The 22,500-nt window shown below is 32.8% G+C and overlaps 1 protein-coding gene across 9 annotated transcripts in view; it reads left to right on the top strand.

The window, feature by feature from the left end:
* Positions 1-22,500, top strand: part of LOC115218741 (protocadherin gamma-C4) — a 454,793-nt gene that overhangs the window by 288,894 nt on the left and 143,399 nt on the right. For 4 of the 9 annotated variants that reach the window (XM_036508597.1, XM_036508598.1, XM_029788645.2 and 1 more), the window contains exons 4-5: positions 2,865-3,148; positions 20,053-20,373. In XM_036508597.1, the coding sequence (XP_036364490.1) occupies positions 2,865-3,136 (272 nt within the window). In that variant the 3' untranslated portion in view covers positions 3,137-3,148; positions 20,053-20,373. Of the gene's footprint in view, positions 1-2,864; positions 3,149-9,338; positions 9,497-20,052; positions 22,428-22,500 lie in introns of those variants that run through there. The other 5 variants (XM_029788648.2, XM_029788647.2, XM_029788646.2 and 2 more) reach the window with 2 other exon arrangements.

Below are 22,500 nucleotides of genomic sequence, written 5' to 3'. Positions count from 1 at the left end.
TATATAGATATGAAATGGATAATTTTCTATGGCACAATGTTATTTTATTCATAAGTTATTTCGAACACATCTTTTGAGTTTTGCTAAATGTTTTTTATTTAGTTTGTTTTGTTGCTATTCTTGCATAGTATCTGGTGTACATTTTTATTTGTAAAATTCACCTCTCTATGAATTTTAGATTTCTGAACTGCATTTGCTTTCAAATTTATGAAAATAATCTACGCCACTTGGGAGATTTTATTGAAGAGTTCAATAAGTTCAGTTTCAATGAGAAATGAAAAAAAATCTTCTCATTTCAGGCCCATATCTTTTGTATAAGAGTAAAGAATAGAGAAAAAAAATGATGTTGTCACACAAGCTGTGGACAAACAAAATTTCTTACATAATAGTAATTAAAGATGATGCCCCATTTTTACTCATCTGTAACACAGTTTGGCAGGCTTAATCCATTGCCTGGTATAATACCATCACCTGACCTTTTGAGTACCTTTAGTGGAGTCTATTTTTTGCAAGCACTCAGGACAGGTCTCTGATTTTGAGAATATTTTTATTCCTCCTATCCACCACTCTCACACACCATGTAATAGTGTCATGAATTATGCCACCCCTCCTGATTAGAAGCTAATAAAAAAGTGACTACACTACACTTCCTTCTTTTCACTCTCCAATAAGGAAGTAGTACCTGAAACATTATATATTTCCCTTGTGGCAACTCTTATCCAACTCTTCTAAAAAAAAATCTCCTATAGACTAATTGTTGCTAATATGGACTATCAGCAAGTTTCTTTAGATTCTAGAGTTTGCCATTTTACACTTAGGTTTCATGATCCTAAAATACATGAGTCAAATCTAGATGGGTTTGTTTATGCCTAAGTTTACTCTCATGTTTGTCTTTTAAAGTTAGCAATATGTAGCAATTTCTGTTGTGTTTTCTCAAGATTCAACCAGAAATGTAATAGGATATAAATGTATCAAAATTGTTATTCTTATTAATAAGAATTGAGACTAAGACACTTTTATATTTGCTTGTCAACAATATCTACAAGCATGAATTACGAGAGAATGGCATTTAATTGTAAAGTCAGTTTAGTTATTTCACAGTCATTGTCTGAAGAAAAAACCTTTTTCCTTATCACACGTCATTATATCTTATGGACACAGATAGATATGAATTATTGAGTAAGATAAATGTAGTTAATGCAAGAATGCAGCTATCAAAATAAGTGATTACATTTAATAATTGGTGCAGTATTTAGGGAAGTAGACAGATTATGTTCTGCTAGATGTGGGATGCGACTAACAAGGTTTAAAGATTTGTTTCAGGGCTCATTATAGGAGTGGGCAAAAGACTTAATTATGAACTATAAAGGAAGTTTTATTGAGAAAGAAGAGTATTTTATGCCAAATGCGTTCTTGCATGATAACTACTTAAAGTGATACAGGCACATTGCTGTCATGAAAAACTTTTGTGTCTAGTTAAGAGCTATTTAGAGATGAAATATTCATTTGTTCTAAAGAAATAAACTAATTATTTTCAAATAGTTTTGGAAATTATAAAAAAAAATTAGGCTTCTAGATGTTGCTGGAAACAGTAAGTCTATGCTGAAGTCAGTCACATGGGTTTATCTCCTTTGGTAAATATCTTATCTTTATTTTCACCTATTAAATTATCTTTCACTTAGAAAGCGAAATATGGGAGACACATTTGTCTGAATTGAATTAGATTTATCTTACAGCATATTTTCCCCTAAAATGTATCTCAAAACAGTTGGTGTCACAGTTCTGATTTTTACTCAGAAGACAGACGTGGTCCCTGTTTTTGTTTTATTTTAAGTATTAATACTTTACACATAAATGCTGATTTTTCAGAAATTTTCTTTTAATGCGATTCTATTGTTAAACAACCTCTAAGTTGTGTTTTCAACAGTTTCTCTTCAAATGCATCGAATGTTTCCTAGCTATCGTATAACACCCTAGAATCCTGCAAATCAAATAATTTAGATGGCTTGAGATAGCGATTTTTATTTTTTTTCTATTTTTCTGTAGAAGAGATTCAAGCTGCTTGTTATTCAGTTACGCTACAGAAACAGAGTCAGATCTCTACCATGTAACATTTTACACACACACACGTATATGTATGCATGTACATGTGTGTGTGTGTTTGTGTGTATTTGTACACACACACACACACACACACATGTATATACACATTCACACAAGCACACAGATACAATGTACTACATGCTAAACATAAAAATATGCTGTTGCAAGATATCGTTTTTAGAATTCCAAATGACTTAATTAAGTGAAATAGATGTTGTGCAACTTTAAGGTAAAATATCTGGTTGTCATATCAAAATATTCATATTAGGCTGACCTTCTCTTCATATTATAACATTGCATTTTACTTCCATGCTGGTGATCCACTGGTAGCGTATGGTGTTACATGCTTTTGGAGTTCCATTATAATGTCAGCCTGCAATGTTCCTGGTGTCCACATAACTGATGAATAATTCATTTTCTCTCATCTTTTGAACTTTTGATTTGGGGTCGGTTTTTTTTTTTTTTTTGGTTGATGAATGATGAGAAAATCAATAAAAATTGGGAATACAGAAAATAGATTCTGGTTTTGTGGACTCTGTATTTGTGTGTGTGTATGTGCGAACATGTGAGACACAGAAAAAAAGAGGTTGAGGTAGAAATAAAGTAATGTGGAGAAAATTATAGGGAGGAGAGAAAGAAAGAGAGAAAGAGAGAGAGAGAGCAAGAAAGAGAGAGAGAGAGAGAGAGAGAGAGAGAGGTCCATCATTTGAAATATGGTTTATTAAATCACATCAGCTTTTATTCATTTTTTTTTTTTGTAGATTATAAAGCATATGAATCAGAAAAGTTCCAACTGCATGACAGAAAATCTTTGCCTCAGACATACAGCAGATCTAGTAGTACCACAACCAGCACTAAGAGTTCTTGTCAATCTAATGCTGGTAATAAAATGAGTTTTAGTGATCAAAAAGCCACTTCGTTAAATAGTGGAAACTGCAATGTTCACCCTCAACTCTGGAATCTACCAACAAAGAACAGTTTTACCACTTATTCCAAGCCACTACCAGCAGTACCAAAGCTACAGGATGCATAGAACTTTAGTCAGGTAATCACGTTTTGCCAAGCATGTTTTTTATACAGCTTTAAGAACATGTATGTGTTTGCTTATCTATCTATCGATCAATCAACCAATCTATCTATCTATCTATTTATCTATCTATCTATCTATCTATCTATCTATCTATCTATCTATCTATCTATCTATCTATCTATCTATTTATCTATCTATCTATCTATCTATCTATCTATCTATCTATCTATCTATCTATCTATCTATCTATCTATTTATCTATCTATCTATCTATCCATCCATCCATCTATCTATCTATCTATCTATCTATCTATCTATCTGTCTGTCTGTCTGTCTGTCTGCCTGCCTGCCTGCCTGCCTGTCTGTCTGTCTGCCTGCCTGTCAGTCTGTCTGTCTGTCTACACCCATCTATCTATGCATCTGTCTACCCATCTATCTATCTATCTATCTATCTATCTCTATCTATCTATCTATCTATCTATCTATCTATCTATCTATCTGTCTATCTATCTATCTGTCTGTATGTCTGTCTGTCTCTCTGTCTGTCTGTCTAGCAATCTACTCACCTCTGTCTATCTATCTGTACAATCAACCATCCAACCAACCAACCAGCCAACCAGCCAACCAACCGGCCAGCCAACCAACTAACCAACCAACCAACCAGCCAGCCAACCCATGAATTGACTATATGTTGGTCTTTCATCAGTCTTTCTGTGATACATGTATATTTTCATGTATATATACTACCTTATGTTCTTTATTATTTTATGAAGTAAACACTTTACATTTTTTCATATCTGATATACAGAACAATTAAATGGTTCTTTAATATTTTGTGAGAAGACTTTGGTTTAAAAAATAATCCTACATATTTAATGAAAAAGAAAAACTGGTAAATCTTGCAAATTAGATTTACCCAAAAGTTACAAACAAGGTATAACGAGAACATTGTTGAAAGAGCGCATTTTGTAAATATATACTTATATATGTGAGTGGATTTGGTTGATGGAAACTGAAAGAAGCCCGTCATATATATATATATATATAGGCGCAGGAGTGGCTGTGTGGTAAGTAGCTTGTCTACCAACCACATGGTTCCGGGTTCAGTCCCACTGCGTGGCACCTTGGGTAAGTGTCTTCTACTATAGCCCCTGGCCGACCAATGCCTTGTGAGTGGATTTGGTAGACGGAAACTGAAAGAAGCCCGTCGTATATATGTATATATATATATATATGTATGTGTGTGTGTGTTTGTGTGTCTGTGTTTGTTCCCCTAGCATTGCTTTACAACCGATGCTGGTGTGTTTACGTACCCGTCACTCAGTGGTTCGGCAAAGAGACGCGATAGAATAAGTACTGGGCTTACAAAAGAATAAGTCCCGGGGTCGAGTTGCTCGATTAAAGGCAGTGCTCCAGCATGGCCGCAGTCAAATGACTGAAACAAGTAAAAGAGAAAAGAGAAAGATATATATATATATATATATATATATATATATATGTATGTATATGGTGTAACTCAAAGTGGATAAGGCTATAAATAATAATGCGTAAATACTGAATTGAAAACTCTTTTGATAGAAAAGTTTGAAGGCTTTATCTACTTTGAGTTTAACCATTTCTAACATACATATATATCTTGCCCTATTACAATGTAATTTGTGAAAACATCCCACCCAGATTTATTTTCTTATAACCAAGAATGCAAGCACTAACAGGTTATATCGTTATATGTAGCATTTCACTCATGTCACTCATGAGCAATAAAAAAGGAAAAAAATAAAGCTCAGGTATTTTACTTTAATACCATGTAACAAAGTCATCAAGTATATCCTAGTTTTAACAATTATATAATACCATCCAGATAAAGTCTAAATTTTAAAATCATCCAGCTAAATACATAACTGTTTCCTTGCTCCTACATTTATGGCACCCAGTATTACCATTATGTATATGTATATATTATATCTATATATATATATATATATATATATGTGTATGGTGTGTATTTATGTGGTGTATATATATATGTGTATATATACATATATATGTATATATATATATATATATATATATATATGTATATAGATATATATATATGTATATATATGTATATAAATATTATAGATATATATGTATTATATATATATATATATATATATATATATATATATGATATGTATATAGATATATATAGATATATATATATAGTGGTATATAATACATATATATATATATAATATATGTAATATATATATATATATATACATATGTATGTATATATACATATATATACAGTACACATTATACTGTTTTACTCTTTTATTTGTTTCAGTCATTTGACTGCGGGCATGCTGGAGCACTGCCTTTAGTCGAGCAAATCGACCCCAGGACTTATTCATTGTAAGCCTAGTACTTATTGTATCGGTGTCTTTTGCTGAACCGCTAAGTTACAGGGATAAACACACCGTCATTGGTTGTCAAGCGATGTTGGGGTACAAACACAGACACACAAACATATATACACACACCCATACATATATGTATATATATATATATATATATATATATATATATATATATATATAATATATATTATATATACTTATACGATGGGCTTCTTTCAGTTTCCGTCTACCAAATCCACTCACAAGGCTTTGGTCAGCCCGAGGCTATAGTAGAAGACGCTTGCCCAAGATGCCACGCAGTGGGACTGAACCTGGAACAATGTGGTTGGGAAGCAAGTTTCTAGCCACATAGCCATGCTGCATCTATATCTATATCGATATATCTTTCTCTCTCTCTCTCTCTCTCTCTCTCTCTCTATATATATATATATATATATATATATATATATGTATTCAGAGGCAAAATTAAGTTAGTTTCATTCAACTCCATAAAGTTTAATACTGTAGTGACCAAGAAACATTGACAAGTGTGAGTGTTATAGTCGGAGGAAGGTATAGACCTTAGTTATTTTATTTATTTGTATATTCATGTATTTATTTTGCAAAGTTCTGATAAAATTTAAATTTTCTTTCTGTGTTAAGAATTATGTAAATAAAGATTAAGAAATAGACAGATATGTTAATAGTTTTAGGCCAATTGCAGTTTGATTTGAATAGTAGGGCATGGATGTTGCTTAATTTAACACTAAGTTGATTAACGTGATGATTCCATTGCGATCATCAACAGATAAAAACAAGATAGTTAACACATCTGATTAAAGTGAATTTCTTGTTTAATTCGATTGAGATAACGTTTTCATGAGCTTGCTCTTGTACTCAGTGGATAGAATATCATTAGTTTGATTTGTTGGCATTCAACACTAGCATATTTCCAGAGGCAATATATTGGCTGGTTTGTCATAGAAATGCAAACAACTTTCTGAATTTGTTTCTCACATACATACTTATATTTGCATATATACACATGCACATATGTTTCTCCCTGTGTTGAAAAATGTTCATAATTTTGCACTTGTATATCCACATATTACTGGCAGACTTCTTTTCAATTTCTATTTACTTTTGATATAGTTCAAATTATGCTATTCAGATAGTTGACTACTAATCTATTCAGATTAAGGACCTGACACCTTTCATGTTCAGATTCAAACCAAATGTGGCAAGCAATTTCCCTTATTAAACTAACTCATTTCACAATCATAGCCTCACCATTTGTTGGTGCCAATATTCTTCTAGATTTACTGTTATTGAATCTCAAGTTACTTATTTCCTACATTTGTAATCATGTATCCAGCTAAACTGTCTTTTGAGTGTAGCACAACAATCATCACCAACTACTCATATATTGTTAATGTATTTCGAAATTAAACAGGCTTCATTAGGTTTTGGCATCAGTGTTTCTTTCATTTTGGAGAGATGTGCAGAGCAATGGTTGTGTGGATTCATTCTCTTCTTTCCTTCATTACAACCTCAAAACTGATGATTATAGGCTAGGAGTTTTCTTTTTAATGTCACACAGAAATATTTCAGGAAACTACGTCATTTCAACATTGTGTTGCTGGTGTAAAGGAGGAAGAAACTGCTTATTCGTAATCTCTGGTACACACAATGTTGCAATTTTGTACAATAAATGCAATGAAAATTTTCAGTTAAATACATTTGTTTAGCACCACATACATGAAATGAAAAACAAATGGGAAATGACGTTGAGATAATGAAAATTATGAAACATATGTATGTATGTACATACTTACACACACATATACATACATACATAGACCTATACATGCCTAAATACAAACATACATTCATATATATATATATATATAAAAAAAAATATATATATATATATACATACATACATACATGCATATATATATATGTGTATATATATATATATATATATATATATATATATGTGTATATATTCTTTTATCTGTTTCAGTCATTTGACTGTGGCTATGCTGGAGCACCGCATTTAGTCAAACAAATTGACCCCAGGACTTATTCCTTGCAAGTCTAGCACTTATTCTATTGGTCACTCTTGCCAAACCGCTAGATTATTGAGACGCTAACACATCAACATCAGCTACCAAGCAATGGTTGGGGGACAAACACTATCACATACACACACACACACACACACACATATACATATATATATATATATATATATATATATATTACTTACGACAGGCTTCTTTCCATTTCCATCTACTGAGTCTACTCATGAGGCTTTGGTTCGCTTGAGGCTATAGTAGAAGACACTTGCCCAAAGGTGCCACACAGTGGGACTGAAGCTGGAACCATGTGGTTGGGAAGCAAGTTTCTACCATATAGCCCTGCTGCATCTATCTATCTATCTATCTATATTATAGATATATATATATACCAACATATACATACACACATCACACCACACATAATATATATATATATATATATATATATATATATACATACATATATAATATACCATACACACATATATGTACATACATATGTGTGTGTGTGTGTGTACTTGTGTGTGTGTTTATATTATCTAAAACAGAACAGATGTAAGATTAGTACTGTTAAAATATTGTGTAACAGATATAAACTATTTCCTCCACAAAGGTCACAGGAATATCATTTTCAGACACTGAAAGGCAGAATAATTTTAAAATATCCATTTTAAATATTCTTGTTGTCATTGGAATGTTGAATGTGTAATATAGTTAAATTAATGAATGTTTCATATATTGCCTTAGAACAACATTCACAAATTTGTCACACTCCTTCTTTTATCTCATGAAAGATGCTGATTTTTTTGTTTTTGTTTTCTACTTTCATTTTCTTAAATACCAAATATAGCTTCAGAAACCAAATGTTTTATAAGTAACCTACTTGTTATTCCATAGAGAGGCCAATTGTTACACAAAATTTTCTTGAAATTATTGAATTTTCTTGGATAACTCTGTAGGCTTTATCATAATATATAATAAATTTTGGCAACAATCTTGAAATAAAATTTCTCCTAAGGCCATTCTTTAGTTGAAAATAATAATCAAAAATAAAACTGAAAAAAACAAAAACAAAATTCAGTTATTTATTTCCAACTCCACTGAATGAAGATTGGCTGATAACTTCATTACTAGGAATACAGCTCATAATATTCACTATAAACTTATATTTTAATTCGCAATTTTATTCCCAGTTCTTGAATTTTTCACAAGGGAAAGATGATTTTAATATAGGCATGGAAAATTGTGTAATTTATTGTATGTTGAAGATGGAAAGCATTTCTCTGTAGAAGATAAGTTGTGAGAGTTTCTGTTGCTATTTTAGGAACTCAGAGTAGAGGTAAGTTGGAAGTTCAGTGCTATTTTAGTATATACACGCTTTTTGCATCATGAAATAGGAAATTAAATCACAGACTTTATAACTTTGTAAACATTTTAAACATATGTATTTAGCTATGTACAGTAGTTTTGCTTGTTAATTTACTTTTTCTCTATACCATAACAGTTATTATTGAAAAATTAAACTGGAAAGATATATAGAAATTTATTAAAAATAAAATTAATTTTCAACATTTACATGCAAATTATAGACATAAAATAAATTAAAATTTTAGTTAAAAAAATTATTAGAGTTAATGTTTGTTTATTTATTTTTTATTTACTTATTTGGTTGGGGGTATTCATGTGATTTCACAAAAGCCATTCATTGGTTGCAACAGACAATCAAACATTGCATATACACTACTATGACTAGTAGAAGTGCAGACTTTACATTACCATAACATAGGCCAAGCCACATAACACTGCTAGCATATAACAGCAGCAGTAACTGTACAACTCTACAGCAGAATACACATCGCATGTAATGGCACACTGGCAAAGATTCACTTGTGCAAGTAAGTAGCTATATATTGTTATTTGTATATTCTTCATATAGTGAAGTATCTGTATGTTATGTTATATAGTTACAAATGTCACAAGCGTTCAAACTATTAAATACTATAAAGCAGTGTTAGTATAACTGACAGAGTAAAAACAAAGTTAAAAAATAGTAAACAAAATATACTTAGCTATGCACAAGTTTAGAATATGAATTTTTATCAAGTTTTGTATACTTACATATAGCGGTGTTAAAGTTAAACAAAATAGGGATATTTGCATATATGTGTTTGTTTTTTTTTGTTATTAGCATATTCAAAATCTTCAAGTGGGATTGCTACTTTCATATTTAACTAATTAACAAGGAGTATTTTTGTTCATGATATTTTTTAACATTAACTTTAAACACTAACATTCATTGGTACATATAAACATAAGCTTATCTACTTGTCAAAAGTTCAGAGTATACTATGGGTTTTTTAATGATATTATTATGAACATTTTATTACATGAAAATATAAACATACATACACACATATACACACACGCACACGCAACATATGAACATATATATCTATATGATTCTTAGTTAAAAAGTAATTCTGTCTGACTGTGACAGTTGTTGATATACCTTTTATTTATTTATTATTATTATTAATATTATTATTATTATTATTATTATTATTATTATTATTATTATTATTATTATTATATTATTATTATTATTATTATTATTCTGTTTCTAAGTAGTAATCCGTATACATTACTTTTCTCTTTACAACAAAATGTAATTTCCACACACAAACACTAAGTTGATAAACCAAATGTTTTCCTTTTTCTTTTCTTATAGTTTTTTTGATAATAGATTTAAGTTTCTAAGTTTTCTAATCACCCTTTCTAGTATATATTTAGATATCATTTTAAATCTCATTTGAATATAAGATATCAATTATTCATATAAAATCTACCTCCTATTTCTAAATAGTTTATAACACAAATTGGGACAAATGTTATTTGTATCTCTGCCAATATGTATATAGCCTCTAGAATTATTATTATAAGCTGTTATATTAAGAACAAAAACAAAATCAAATGGATTTAATACATTATTTATTATATTTATCTAATTCTTTTACCACTTTTTTAAAAATCTCAAACTTTGGATGTTTCCAAAATATTACGCTAATAATTTCCATAACTCAAAAGCCAAAATTAATATAAAAAAGTTTCTTAAATTCCTTAATAATACATTTTTCTCTCTCTATCACTTTTCTTCTTCTATTTCTCAGTAAAATAATAGAAGCAACTCACAATCTGAATCCTGTTTATTGTTTTCAAAATTGACAAACAGAAGTAGAAAAAAAATTTCTCTGCTTTTACAAAACAAATTGGATATTTTTTTCCAATTTCCTTATTCATAATAATTCATTGTTTATATTGTAGAATTTCTCATGCTTCCAGTTATTATTAGAGAGCTTTTTCTCTAACAAATGTTTTTGAAACCTTTTAGAACTACTCAAGTATTCTTTAGTTGATAAAATAATGTGATTGATTTTTTTTTTGTAATTTTCTAAAAACTTTTTTTTTTACAGTTTTGTAATATTATATTTTTAGCTTTCTCTAGCATTCACATACAAAGCTGTTTTATGTGAATGCTACAGTTACATGTGTGTGTGAGTGTGAGTGTGTATATTTATATATGTATATGTTCTTGCGTATGTATGTGTATGTTCAGTTATATATCTTTATCACATTTCCCTCTACTAACACTCATTTTCCTGACATCCAATAGCTGTTAATACATAGAATATGGCATGGATATTTATGTAATTATGTACATGCAGTGTGTGAGTGAATACATAGATAAAAAGATGCATGCATGCATGCATACATACATACATACATACATACATACATACATACATACATACATACAAATATATATGTATATGTATAAATATATGCAAACATATATGTATGAATATGTGTATGTATATATTAATACATTCATACATACACATGAGAATATATATATATATATATGTATATATATATACGTATATACATATATATATGTGTGTGTGTGTAGGTATACACATGCATTTATGCATACATCAATATATGTATGTATACATATATATAATATATATATGTGTGTGTGTGTGTGTGCATGTGTGTATATACACACACATACACGCACACACACACACACACAACAAAGAGGGGAGGAGAGATAGAAATAGATTTGTAAAATCTTTATTTGAAACTAAAAAAATCTTTATGAAACCTATAGAAGGAAATATACATATATGTATAAATTTATATGATATATTATATAGCATGGTATATATGTGTATATAACATATCATACATATACATATATATACATATATATACACCATATATAAACATGTGAGTATATATGTGAGGTGGTGTGAGTGTATTGTAATATATATATATATATATATATATATATATATATATTAATTTATATATATTTATTTATATATATACATACACACACACACATATATTTTACCTTTCATGTCTCAGAAGCCTTACACTTTGTGAGCCCTGAGGTGATTTATTAGGCCAATATTGGCATAAAACTCATGGTCACAGTGTGGACATGCAATAGAAGAATTAGGACCCAGCTGGACTGTTGCTTGTCATACAGTCCTCTTCTCTTTAGTTTCTCTGAACAATTCTTCTTGTGAGAGCTGCACTCCAGAGAACACAGCACTATATATTATACTAGCACATATATATATGTGTATGTGTGTGTGTGTGTGTGTGTGTGTGTGTGTGTGTGTGTGTGTGTGTGTGTGTGTGTGTGTGTGTGTGTGTGTGTGTGTGTGTGTGTGTGTGTGTGTGTGTGTTTGGGTTGTGTGTGAATGCAGACGTGATCATACATGTACAGTCTTCTTATTGCCTTCGTGGATGATAAACTTTGCTTTCTTTAATTGAAGTTATAAAAAGCAATTTGAAATGGCTAAATTCAGAATGCTGAAATGTAAAACGCATGGGAGGTATCTTTAAGTTTTCACAACTTTGAAAGCACGAGGCCAACATATAATAACATGACAATTGACATCACCCTCATTCCTTGTACCTCCATTATTTTGGAGAAGCACTTATATAAGCAAATATACCAATGTTCTCATACACAAATACATGCATATACATATATGCATGTGTGTGCATGTGTGTGTGTGTGTGTGTGTCACCTCACAAGGACTTGATCAGCCTCAGGTTTTATAGGAGACACTTTTCCAATGTGAAGTCTAGACCTAAAACTATTTGTTGTGAAGTGAACTTCTCATCTACTTAGCCTTGCCTCTGCATGTGTGTTTGTGCGCATGCACACGTGTGTGTGTGTGTGTGTGTGCATATATGAGAGGTTTTCAGTATCAGTTTTAAATCCACTCACAAGGACCTGATCAGCCTCAGATTTTATAGGAGACACTTTTCCAATGTGAAATCTAGACCTAAAACTATTTGTTGTGAAGTGAACTTCTCATCTACTTAGCCTTGCCTCTGCATGTGTGTTTGTGCACATGCAAATGTGTGTGTGTGTTGTGTATACAAATGGACACACACATTCTAACTGAATCCTCTTTGCATCAACATGTACCTCATTGTGACAATGTAGCCTTTAATCTAATCAAGATATCCTTCATCTGAAGAGTAGCTGGTGGTATACACCTCGTTTGGGATTTTACCATTTCTGAGGTTCCACTTGCTATGAAACATGTAACCCAGATTTTTCCTATTCCATTTTGCAAGTCTTGTATGTATGTATACATATATATGTGTGTTTGTGTATGTATAGAAATATTTAAATACACACACACACACACACATATATATATATATTTATATATCTTTATAAATCCTTATCATAAGCACAGATGTGGTTTGTGGTAAGAAACTTGCTTCCCAACAACAAATTTCCAGGTTCAGTCCCATGGCATGACAACTTGGGAAGGTGTATGCCTTTATAGCTCTGGGGGTTAACCAATATGTATATAAATATATCTATGTGTATGTGTCTTTGTGTTTGCATTTGTCAGCTTGACAACCAGTGTTGGTATGTTCATGTTCCCATTACTTTGCAGTTCGGCAAAAGAGACCCATAGAAAAGTTCCAGGCTTAAAAATGAAGTACTGGGGCCAATTTGTTCAACTACATCCTTCAAGGATCAAAGACTCAAACAAATAAAACGTAAAAGATAAAAAATAAAGATATCATTGTTTTAACATCTACTTTTCCATGCTTTCATGGGTCAGATGGTACTGAGTACATCTAAAAGATTCTTGCCTCCATTCATCTTTGGTGAATGTAGCTTTGGCCAGAAAAATTAAAGTCATCATAAGATATCCAATGATCATTATGGATTTTGACTCTTGGAAATTTTGGTCAAATCATTGCTGATCATTCTCCTGACTCCCAGCTTAACTCTTCCCTCTTGCTCTATAACTAGCAATGCACACTTTCTGCTGCCTCTCTCATCCTTCCACACAGCTGCTATTTTCTCACTTCTTCTTATTCCAATGGTTGCAAGCATTCTTCATATTGACTGACAGGGAATTTTCTACAGCCAAACTTGTAAAAGTATAGCCATGCTTTCCATCTTTTCTCCCTGTATTTCAGAGGAAGGTTCTTGAATTTGCATGGTTCCATTAAAAAATTTGATTATATTCTTATTTCCATTGGACACCAAGCTCAGACAAGATTCTTTTCTTTTTTTTTTCCCTCAAACTGAAATTCTAAATTTGGTCACAGGTTTATCTGGACAACCTGAGGAAATTGCAGTCTTCCCTCCAGATCTGCTTTCATAGGCACAGAAGTGGCTATGTGATAAGTAGCTTGTTACCAACCACATGGTTCCGGGTTCAGTCCCACTGCGTGGCATCTTGGGCAAGTGTCTTCTGCTATAGCCTCGCGCCGACCAAAGCCTTGTGTGTGGATTTGGTAGACGGAAACTGAAAGAAGCCCGTCCGTATATATGTATATATATATATATATATATATCTATATATATATGTGCGTGTGTGTGTTTGTGTGTCTGGGTTTTGATCCCCCCTAGCATTGCTTGACAACCGATGCTGGTGTGTTTATGTCCCCGTTACTTAGCGGTTCGGCAAAAGAGACTGATAGCATAAGTACTGGGCTTACAAAAAGAATAAGTCCCGGGGTCGAGTTGCTCGATAAAGGCGGTGCTCCAGCATGGCCGCAGTCAAATGACTGAAACAAGTAAAAGAGTAAAAGAGGATACCCATGATTGTGTCTCATGTAGTTGACTACTACATGTCAATGAGTGTGATTGGCTTTTCCACTTACTATTAAGGGAATAGGTTGTCCTTGTATTTATCTGCATCTTCTTCTGTTACTCTCTTTACTCTTTTACTCGTTTCAGTCATTGACTGCGGCCATGCTGGAGCACTGCCTTTAGTCGAGCAAATCGATCCCGGCACTTATCTTTAAGCCCAGTACTTATTCTATCGGTCTTTTTGCCGAACCGCTAAGTGACGGGACATAAACACACACCAGCATCGGTTGTCAAGCAATGCTAGGGGGACAAACACACACACAACAACACACACACACACATATATATATATATATATATATATATATATATATATACATATATACGACAGGCTCTTTTCAGTTTCTGTCTACCAAATCAACTCACAAGGCTTTGGTTGGCCCGGGGCTATAGCAGAAGACACTTGGCCAAGATGCCTGCAGTGGAATGAACCCGGAACCATGTGGCTGGTTAGCAAGTTACTTACCACACAGCCACTCCTGCGCCTATTAGTTAATTTACTTTTCCTGATCCTATATTCCTGTATTGCTTAGGCTTAATCGTCACTCTAGCCCATGTTTTCATGTGTTCAAGTAAAGTCCCCACTCATCCTGCTTCCATGCATGTTGTGGTTGTCGCTATGAAATTATCTATGAAACCATTGTTGGATGCAGTTGAATGCCCAGTTCTGTTCTTGGTGCTTGGGCTCCTTAATCAGTAGCTGTTATAAGAAGGTTCACACGTGTGAGCTAGAGAATTATGGAAATTTTGCAGCCAGTTGTGATTCCCTTCTTCAGGTCTTGTCCCTATGTTGCAAAGTCAGCTATATTTAAGTGCAATAGGATGACTTCTGTATATATGTAGTTGTTTAAAAATCCATGGGGCATGAAAAATATAGCCACTCATATATTCATTTCAAGAGTGAGTATATTATTACTGATAAAATACGATAATGTATTCTCATATCAATCAGTTTCATACAGCATTTAGGATGATCTTGGTAATCACAAGGAAGTCTTTTCTGATGATTGCTAGGATTATCTCAACCCTAGTATGAAACCCATTGAAAAACTGACACAAAATATTGTATTTTATTAATAATTATATCAATAAGGTATACTCAATTACACACACACACACACACACATGTATATATATATAACATATGTGTGTGTGTATGTATATTACATAAATACACACACATATATAAATACTAAAAGGCACACATATATATATGAGAGAGACATAGTTATCTCTCTCTCTCTCTCTTTCCTGTTTTATGTGTGTGTTTGTGTGCATGTGTGTGTGTCCATGTGTGCGCACATGGATGTTTGTATAACTTACTGTGTAGATGAACATTTGGTTCTCCATCGTGAGGTCTTGGGTTTCATCTGACAGCACAATATCTTGTGCACATGTCATTTAGCCGTATACATCCAGTCTGAGCCATGCCTTTTAAGTGAAACTGAGTAAGTGCAAGATGTCAGGTCGCCTATTGAATGGTTTGTACTTGTAATTGAAGTGTCCAACCTTGTCACACAATGTGTCATTGTGATTAAAGCCTGTGAATTATGTCAGCTTAAACATTTATTTAATGAGGCTGTAGTTCAGTTGATTGAAGAAACGAATGCTCATCACTGAAACCAACAAAGAATGCATCCTCCTCCTCCTCCTCATCACATCTTAATCATCATCATCATCATCATCTATATGCATGAATACATACACACTCACACACATAGATATATATAACAAAATATACATATCTATCTATCTATCTATCTATCTATCTATCTATCTATCTATCTATCTATCTAAATATATATATATATAAATACATGCACACCACATAACCATAAACATACATATATGCAAATATATTTACATACATATCAATATATATATATAACTATATATATGGCGGTGCCACAGCATGGCCACAGCTTGTGAGCTGAAACTAGATAAAAAGTAAAAGAAATTTAAAAATATATATATATATTATATCTATATATATATATATATATATACACATATATAAATAATATATATATATACACATATAAATTATATATATATATATGTGCGTGTATACACTCATACAATATTGCGTGATATGTACGATAGATACATACATATACACATTATGTGTGTGTCTGTGTATGTATATATACATAGTGTGTGTGTGTGCGTGTGTATGTATGTATCTATCATATATATATATATATATATATATATATATATCTTGGCTTGGTTTCCCTGATGAAGATTCGGAAGGCTGTTGTCCATGTCTGCACACTCGTTTGTGGCTGATAAAGCTGATGTAAGATTGACATATCCAACTGCAATGATGACAGAGGTATGAGTGCCCAGGGTTTTATGATGCAACTGTATTATTTTTTTGCCTCTAATGTTTGTCTTCAAGAGAGACACTGCAAGTCATCTCAAAGAAGGAATCAGCATCACTGATGGTATGCCACCAAGCAGCATGGTCAGCACTTAGATTGGATCCCTCTCAATAATCAATGTCACAACACTAAAGGACTGCTTCAGACAATCCTTGTGATGCTTCTTTAGTGCCCCCTGTTAAGTGGCCAGTGGTGAGCTCACCGTACATAATGGTCTTGGGTAGGCAGTGGTCTTTCACCTCACAAGCATAAACACACATATATACAAACATATTTACATACATATCAATATATATATATAGACAAGCCAAGCATAAACGGATTTAATTTAATTTAATTAAATTCGATTGCGTGAAAGATGTTGAAACCTTGCAGGGTACAAAATTGAAGGGGATAAATGTTTTTATTTCTTCTCTAGTTTTCAGAATTACTACTATTTTTGCGGTTTGAGTTTGGCTGCTCTTTTCAAGTGAGTCGAATGACCTGTCAGGGTCTTTCCTTAATATTTTGTTGTATATAACTATATATATATATATCCAACGTAGTCATGTCTCAAATAAAATGGCTTCCAGGCTGGTGACCTTTGCTCACTTGGGAACTTCAGTGTTGGTGATGTAGTCAGAGATGTATACATATGCATGCACATAATCAAAATTCTAAATTCTCACTGTGGGTTAAATAAGTACATAAATGCATGTTTTTGATGCAATAAATGTGCAGATAAAAGAGGCAAAGGAGTCTCCTGCTGAGCTGCTTCATGGTTTGTCAACTGCTCCTAAGAGAAAACACACACAGTTTCATTCCCAAATCAATAACAAAGATCAGCTACTTCTATAGCAGTCAAATATTAAGCTAGCACCATGTTGGACAGCCTATTTTACATATCATTTCTACTTTTAATATTTGTTTGTGTCTTCATCATCGTCATCTTTTAACCTCCATTTTCCATGTTGGTATGGGTTGATGATTTAAGCTGCCGGTAGCACATAAAAAGCACCATCTGAACGTGGCCGATGCCAGCGCCGCCTCGACTGGCTTCTGTGCCAGTGGCACATGAAAAGCACCACCTGAACGTGGCCGACGGCAGCACCACTTTGGCTGGCTTCCGTGCTGGTGGTACGTTAAAAACACCAACCGATCGTAGCCGATGCCAGACTCCCCTGGCACCTGTGCAGGTGGCACGTAAAAAGCACCCACTACACTCATGGAGTGGTTGGCATTAGGAAGGGCATCCAGCTCTAGAAACACTGCCAGATCAGACTGGAGCCTGGTGCAGCCCCTGGCTTCCCAGACCCTGGTCGAACCGTCCAACCCGTGCTAGCGCGGAAAACGGACGTTAAACGATGATCATGAATGACAGACAGACAGACAGACAGACAGACAGACAGGCAGACAGACAGACAGACAGATAGATATATAGATAGATAGATAGATAGATAGATAGATAGATAGATAGATAGATAGATATTCACATGCTCATTTGTACTAACTTAGTACTTTAGCTATTTTAGTTTATTTACAAAATACCATTATATTTCGTGCTTATTCACTATTGTGTGCAATAAATTTTATTTATAAAATTTTGTGAACCAAACCATTATCTTAAGTCTTTCTCCCATTACCATGAAAATAAAATAAAAACATTAATTCTGTGGATATTTGTTTGTTAGTTGTTCAAATTATTGATGTATTCTCATAGCATAGTTGTATTTTATATAAAATTCTGGAGATCACCTATATTAACTTTTGCAAACCATTTCTCTCAGTATTAAAATGGGTTTTTATTCTCTTAGTCACTCAAGCATTCTAGCAACAAATTCTACTTGCCAATCACTCTCACATTTTAAGGTGTTAGTTTTAACCTTACAAAAAGAAAAAAAAAAACAAAAAAAAAACAAACGTAACAAAACAAATAATATTCCATGAAAAACTCTCTATGGTTAAAGAATGATAAAACTTTCAGATGCTGTGAGAATGAAGTGTTGGAAGTGCAGTTTCCCAAAATCTTTAAATGTGACCAGAATAAATTCTTTTCTAAATGCAGTATGATAGTAATCAATATACATGTCTCATGTTTGGAAATACATAATATCAAGCATAACCACTCTGGTTGGCTGGTTGGCTAGCTGGCTGGTAGCCTGCTGAAGAAGGTAAAACAATATTAAAGAAAACATTGCATGTCAGAGCAGAAAATATATCGTGAATAGCTTTTGCCCTCCTTCCCACCTGGTTATTAGTGAAGAAGCAAAAATGCCTGAACTTGATCCAGTAATAATCACTGCAGATTTACATGTTTGAGCTATTGTGATTTTTCTTTTTTCTTTTTCTTTTCTTTTTCTTTTTTCTTTCTTTCTTTTTTTTTGTTATATTCAGTTAACAGTTGTTGCTCGGTATCATCGCTATGATATTGAGTGAGTTTCTCCCGTGTGCTTCTGATACATTGCTTGTATCATTGTTGTTTCGAAAGAAATAAATTAAAACCAAGGGATAAGAATAAGTAATCTTGGGATTTTTACTCTATTACAAAGAGAAATATGAATATCTGCTGCTTTCTCGCATTTCCTCTAAATCTTCCATTTCACATCATTGACTGTTTTATTTTATTGCAGTTTGAAATATATATCTTGCTGCTACTGTTCACTAGGAATATTTCCTATTCATATTTTATAGATCAAATTCTTGTGAAATTTGAAATTGCGAGAATTATTTCGGTTTTATAGGGAGACTTTGTTTTTTTTAAAGTGTTTTGTTTTGATTTATTTAATGTTAAAGAACATTTTTGTTAAGTCATGCAGTGAAATCAGTTTATATTATGTCTTTGTGAAAATGGCTTTTTTTCTTTTTGTTTCCATTGCAGGCTTTATTGATCTTTTTCACTGAATCGGTCTTACACTCAATCCTGGTGACATGTTGACACACATATGTGTCATATTGATTTATCTACACACCTGTATCTGTGAGGATTTTACCTACCACATCAGGGAAGGTGAAAGTCCTGGTACATTGCTAGGTAATGTTGCTATTGATACACATCTAATGGATAACATCTCATCGAAAGAGCACAGTATAATCAAATTCAGCCAACTAGAAAAAGGAACAGGAAGCAGTTCCCAGTTGTTTAATGTTTCTAAAAGAGGAGAACTGTATACTGCCAAGATATTAGATGCTGAGACTCTCTGTAAATATAATGTTAAATGTTTCAAAATGGTGGATATTGCAGTGCGTACAGGAAAATCATTCCTCAAGGTACTTGAAATCAAAGTAAGAATTGAAGATATTAATGACCATCAACCAGAGTTTCCTGAAAAAGTAGTCAGTCTTCATTTTGCTGAAACAGATAGGCAAGGAACAAAAAAATCAATTCCACATGCTGTCGACAAAGATGTTAGCATCATAAATTCACAGATCACCTATGAATTAATAAAAAATGAGGATGATCCATTCACATTAGCAGTTTCCAAGAGAGTTGATGGCTCTTATTCACTTGGAATAATTTTAAAAAGGGAGTTAGACAGAGAAGTTAGAGACACATATGAGTTGCAGGTAATTGGTAAAGATGGAGGGACTCCATCAAAACATGGTATTTTGGATGTTCAAATATCAGTTACAGATGAAAATGACAATCCACCAATATTTTCTCAAGACATTTACAATATTACAGTGAATAACAGACAAGCAAAAGAGATACCAGTTCTTATCTTGTCAGCTACTGATTTAGATTCAGGTAAAAATGGAAACGTATCATACTATTTTAGTTCCATGACATCTGAGAGAGCAAAATCGTTTTTTGAAATAAATAAAAATACTGGAGAAATCTTTCTTCTGAAAAAATTTAAACCAGAAAAGAAACAAACTTATAAACTATTTATTGAAGCCAGAGATGATGGCAGTCCTCCTCTGAGCTCTGTTGTAACAGTTGTGGTAAATATTATCAATAAACAAAACAGTGCTCCAGTGATTGAAGTAAATTTCTCAGAATTAACTGGAAACACAGCAACAATATCTGAAGCGATGGAAGTTGGCAGCTTCATTGCATATGTGAAAGTTGTCGACAATGATATTGGTTTGAATGGACAAGTGACATGTGACCTCCGGCATAATAAGTTCACTCTTCAGAGTCTTGGTCAGAAAAGATACAAAGTATCAGTAAAGCAGACTGTTGATCGAGAAAGTGAAAGTAGAATAAATTTCACAATAACTTGCAGTGACAGAGGAACTCCTTCTCTGAAAACTGAACATGAGTTTTCACTCAAAGTAACTGATGTCAATGATGTAAAACCACAATTCACAAAAGAAACATTCAAATTTTTAACATATGAAAACGAAATGCCTAATTTTCCTGTTGGTTTTATCAACGTTACTGACTCTGATCTTGGATCAGGTAGTCAGCTTACATATTTTCTTTTTTCTAACATTAAATTTGCATTACCTTTTAAAATATCTGATTTTGGATTTATTTCAACTACTCAATCATTAGATCGTGAACAGCAAGAAGTTTATAAATTCAAAGTTTTGGCCAAAGATAATGGAACTCCATCTCTGAGTAGCACAGCAAATATAGTTATCGAAGTTATGGATGAAAATGACAATGCACCGTATTTTACATTTCCCAGCTTCGACCCTTTTAGCCTTGATGTCTTCTATCAACCACAAAGCAAAAATGACATAACAGTTCTGAGAGCCTCTGATAGGGATAGCCGGCAAAATTCTTTTATTAAGTTTGAAATATTTGGAGGGAATGGTAGAAATTTATTTTCTGTCAATCCATACACAGGTGTGCTGTCTTTTTCACGGATTGTTTACCAAAATGATGCTGGATCATATGATCTTCTACTTAAAGTGAAAGACAGTGGTATTCCTGTTTTATCAGCTACTACTACATTATCCTTAACTCTGACTGTCAGTAACAAAACATCAACTAAACTGACAGCAGTGCAGTTTCAGTCTGACGATAAAATACACATCAATTTATTCATCATAATCATAGTGGCAGCAGTGACAGTTTCCGTATTACTGGTTGTTTCCATTACCATATGCATTGTCAGGAGAAAAAACCAAAGGAACACTCCGTATCAATGCGGAGCGGTTCCTCCAAAACAACTAATGAATTGCAGCAGACAGTCAGAATACTTTTGTGCAACACAACCATCATCCAAACATGAGCTTAGTCAGAAAGGAAGAGACTCAACTATGGAAATTCATTCACAGCCATTTACTAAAGGAACTCATCAGGTAATTATAATTTCTACATTATTGTAAATTTGCTTTTGATGTGCTGTAAATTACAATAAAGACTACCTTAAAT

Source organism: Octopus sinensis, linkage group LG14, assembly GCF_006345805.1.
Source record: "Octopus sinensis linkage group LG14, ASM634580v1, whole genome shotgun sequence".
Classification (NCBI taxonomy): domain Eukaryota; kingdom Metazoa; phylum Mollusca; class Cephalopoda; order Octopoda; family Octopodidae; genus Octopus; species Octopus sinensis.
Note: the sequence above shows the minus strand (reverse complement) of the source record. Positions and strands in the feature narration are given on the sequence as shown.